General features: G+C 34.7%; 1 protein-coding gene across 2 annotated transcripts; it reads right to left on the bottom strand.

Annotated features, from left to right (window-relative positions):
• Positions 1 to 676: 676 nt before the first annotated feature.
• On the bottom strand, positions 677 to 3,927 carry LOC140891833 (uncharacterized). Of its 2 annotated transcripts, XM_073300493.1 has the most exons (6): positions 3,719 to 3,927; positions 3,196 to 3,643; positions 2,529 to 2,608; positions 2,071 to 2,434; positions 1,398 to 1,610; positions 677 to 1,229 (listed from the first exon to the last, which is right to left on the bottom strand). In XM_073300493.1, exons 2-6 carry the CDS (start codon positions 3,571 to 3,573, stop codon positions 903 to 905), a joined length of 1,362 nt encoding a protein of 453 aa, XP_073156594.1. In that variant the 5' UTR covers positions 3,574 to 3,643; positions 3,719 to 3,927; the 3' UTR covers positions 677 to 902. The 2 variants fall into 2 exon arrangements, with proteins under 2 accessions (XP_073156594.1, XP_073156595.1); XM_073300494.1 differs by lacking the exons at positions 3,196 to 3,643; positions 3,719 to 3,927 and adding an exon at positions 2,716 to 3,022.
• Positions 3,928 to 4,623: the final 696 nt, after the last annotated feature.

Here is a 4,623-nt window from a genome sequence, read left to right on the forward strand (position 1 = left end):
ACTGAAATAACAAAAATCAAAGTTAGAAATAACAAAAACTCTACCAAAGCATTGCAAACTGGAGATGTGATGTTAAATATCAATGTTAATAAATTAAAGCATGATAGCAAACCCTTTCCTTTTATGCATTTTATCAAATATCTGGCACAAATCTTTGTGCTAATCTTTGCAACATTTAATAGATAGAAAAAATGAAAACAATATATTCATAAATCTATGCTAAGGTCCAATTTATTGCTCCAACACAAATGTCTAAATTATGACTCAAACAGTAATCAAAATCCTTCTATATGAATAAATATAAAGTCTCTTAAAACCCCTTAAATCCATAAACTTCTTCGGCGTGCATTGTTTGGTTTGATGTATTATTAATCTATGTATAACTTATCCCAATCAATTTCGTCTTATTTTTGTCATATTATTTATCTATTTATTAATTATTAATTTTATATCAATTAAATCAAATAAATTATAATCTATCCATCAAATCAAATAATGTATTAACTATTTTTTCTTATTTATTTTTAAATTACATTATATTGTTTATTATCCTATCATTTAAACCAAACGGTGGCAGAATAATATAAAGACGGATTGAATAAGCATTAAAAAATTAAAAACTAGTTAAATACGAAAATCATTTACCATAATTATGTAGATGAAAAGGTAGGGTTTTTTTCTCAATATATAAAATAAAATAAAATAAAATATAGGTATCAAATTTCCAAAGCTATCCCCAACGTATGACTGATTTAACTTTACAGCATGGCCTATATTCACAATCATCCCAACCAACCTTCATATATGGACGACACTTCTTGCATCAATATCACGTGGTCGTCATGCTCAGGGACGACCACCGAAATAAAAAGACTGCTCGGATGTCAAAAGTGGATCGAAATTTAGTCCAGCTGCTTTGTCCAGTCGAAAGGTTCCCAGGCGCTCGCAAAACTGGCAACAGCTTGCTTTTGCCTTTCCAATGACTCGTGCCTCCAGCGTCGATGCATGTCTTCTGCTGGCAATAACATGCCTCTTATGATGTCGAGGCCAAAGCTACTTTTGAAACCTTTTTCATCATCGATAACATGAACGAATCCCTTGTCGAGGCCAAATTCAACATGGAAATAAGGGAAATTCTTGGGAATCGAATTCCGTAGACCTTTTTTGCTCGTGTCAATAAGCTTTTTGGCATTATGTTGGCTCCATTCATCTTCAGCTTCATCAATTGCCTGCAAAATTCAAGAATCTACAAGATTATACACTCTAGAGACACTTTTCCACAGTATTCTTAAACGCATAAATCTCAGTGTACAAAACGGGAACACCAAAATCTCAACAAATGATCCTTCTATTCCTTTCAACATTAACTTTTTTATTATTATTGCAAGGGAGCTGACCTTCTTGAAGTAAACAGGCGCCTGCTTTGCGATTTTCCGAGGCAAAGGAACGCACTCTACCAAACAGTGGCGCTTCTGATGCGCCAAACCCAATACTGTCTCCAGAAAAACAACATCCCTTTCCTGCTTTGAGAACATCATTATCAAGCATTTCTTGAAGTTTCGAATTTCATCCCACACATTATCGTCAACAGTTCTTGTGGAAGATTCATGCTGCACAGGTGAAAAGGCCAAAAAAACAACAATATAAGTTGTCTCCATTTATCACAAAACAATGGAACATGTAACCATCTAATCTCTCAGGTAAAAGAGTGGTTAACTACTTGAGATTGCGGTAATTTATAAATTTATGCACAAGAGAAAACAACTCAACACATGAAATTGTATTCTGATTAACATACTGCGAAACACATTCTCCAACATTCGTTGAAAGAGTATTTCAAGTCCTCCAACTTTATGAATGCACAAACAATAGTTGAGAACGAAGCTAACAGATCCAGAACACAAAAGAAAAAGAAGAGACCACAGCTTAACACAAAGAAAAATTGCACTAAATCGACAATATCTTGTGATAGGTCAGACCAATTAGTAGAAGCATAATAAGTTAAAACATTTCTGATTAGAAAGAGAGTAAAAAAGAACACATAATTTCTATACAAACACAAGAGTATACCTGCAAGGTCATTATGTAACAATGACCCGAGACAATAGGTTGCATTTGAGGCAGTGATAAGTAGGTAAAGTTTGCAATGGAGATGGTCAGATGCTTGGGTCTTGTTGGATTGTCAAAACAGAATTGGCAGCGTTCTTGTTGAGACATGAAACGGATTGCAGCATTAGTTATCTCAGAGGATTTACGGCTATCACCCCCTCGTTTCTTCCGAGCCTTTGTCATAGGACCATCATCATAATCATATTCATCATCTGCCAGACCGGATATGCTGTACCGGTGATTATGCATTATTTTGTTAGCTAGATTCAAATCGGCATCCTCCTCTTTCCTCTTTTGCCTTGAAGCGACATCTTGTAGGATACACCTAAACATAAAACCCAGGCAGAGAGAGGAAGGTAAGAGTTTGATTTACAAAATATAAGACCACAATATTAGACATTATTGTCAGGGTACAGTACCGGCTTGTGGTTCCATCAATAGGTATTTTACTAGACGAATTGTCATTACCGTGCTTCACTTTCATTTTCTCAGCTTCTTTCTGATTAAGAATGAAAATGAGAAACAGATTAGATTGCTCAACAGGTTCTAGAAATCACATTCAAGTTTCTTAGAAAAGGGAGGAAGCAAAGTCTAACAAGCTCTTACCAACATTTTTGTATTAAGCAACCATCACATAATTCCCAAAAAATAAAAACAGAGAGTTGATTTATCTCACAATATGGGGAAGAGAAGCTAAGGCAACATATCTTACTGCCCGGAAAGAACCTGTACAGCTTAATACGAGTAACATCTATGACACACGGATGCGGTGACATGACAATGACAAGACACGGATGCGGACAAGGCCACGGCAACACATTTATTATTAAAAACAAAATTGAATCAATAGCTAAGAACTAAATAATTAAAAAAAAAAAAAAGACGAGCATCATTAATTAGATCAAACTAAACAGCCATCTTATATTATACCACATACTCAAAAAATTTCAAAAAAAAACAAGATCATACATATTGAAACAGCCCATTAACACTAACTCGAGAAGTATCATATGTGAATAACCTTCAGGAGAGGTTTTGTAGAGAGAAGACAAAGAAAAAAAGAATGCAACAGTAAATAATTTATACCAGCAGTTCTTCTGCTTCCTCGTGCTTTCCTTTCATTTGAAGCTGCAACGCTTTCGCAGCCAACTGATTGGCAGTAATTGATGGCTTCAATGATACATCAGATTTATACTGATTGGCACTAATTGATGGCTTCAATGATACATCAGATTTATGTTCTACTCTGCTTTCAAACGTTTGAGATGACCCAGAATCAGCATCTTTCGGCGGCATAAATTTACCATTGAAACTTCCATCATTGACCAATGTATTGTATCCCCGCTTCCCCCAAAACAAAGAATCGTCAACTTTGGGAACCCTCATTTTGGGAATCTCTTTCCCACTTCCTCTTTTAGAATTCTGATCCAATTCAAATACAGTAAGCGCGTGTGAAGAAATCATCTTTCTTCGGGGCCTTGGCTAATAATGAAAAAAATATTTTTGATGTAGTTCAACAATCTGGAATCCAAATCTGCAAACGGGATTATTTTTTGTAGCAGAAAAAATCACGGATTCTACAAATTTTAAATTCCAAATTCAGAAGTACCAGGGAGTGATTTTTTCTATTATTCCCACAAATTTGCACAACTTTTCGATTCCAAAATTGCAGAAGCAGCAGGGAGTGATTTGAAAGTTGGGGCAGAGGGAAGAGAGATATGGTGAATAAATTGTTGAAGAAGAAGATAAAAAGCGTGAAGTTTAACACTCTGTTTGGATAACAAAAAATTTCGATTGAGAATTGGAATTAGAATTGGAATGTGCGATGACATAAAAACTAAAATGTGATTTACGAATTGAATTTGACAAGATAAAGATGCTATTTAACCGATAAAAATAATATTATTTAATATATAAATATTATACATCATTTATTTTTAAATATCATTCATCTTTAATATTTAAAAAAATCCTCTGTTGTGGCCGTGGTTAACGGACCCCTATCTTTTTATTAAAAATAAAAAGATATACAAAAGTTGGGACTAGATCAAGACCTCTCGAGAAATCATTACATATCATAACAACTTCAAACTAGTCCTAGTATAAGGAAAACCAGCCTAGCTAATCTGCAAATGCCCCTCAATCTTCCTTGAATTTGCTCCGGAAGTAATACAGTCGATCTCTGAAGAACTCCCATGTTAGCAAGGTCATCACCTGCAGCATTAGCTTTCCAGTAAATGTGAGACTTGATCAATTGAAAGTTAGACAAAATATTCTAAATTTGAACCAGAGTGTTGGAGAGACTCCATCAAGTAGTATCTGCTTTAATAATATTAAGAGAAACTAAAGAATTAACCTCTAGTCAATGCAAATCATGAGCCCTCGATGAATAGCAAACATCTCTGATATTATAATATTAGTACCCACCTCAATACTGTCATGAAATGCCCGAACAAGTAACCCCAAATGGTCTCTAATGATGCCTCCTATCGCTCGTTCCTTAACTTTTTGTTT

Source organism: Henckelia pumila, chromosome 3 (assembly GCF_033568475.1).
Source record: "Henckelia pumila isolate YLH828 chromosome 3, ASM3356847v2, whole genome shotgun sequence".
In the NCBI taxonomy this organism is placed as follows: Eukaryota; Viridiplantae; Streptophyta; class Magnoliopsida; order Lamiales; family Gesneriaceae; genus Henckelia; species Henckelia pumila.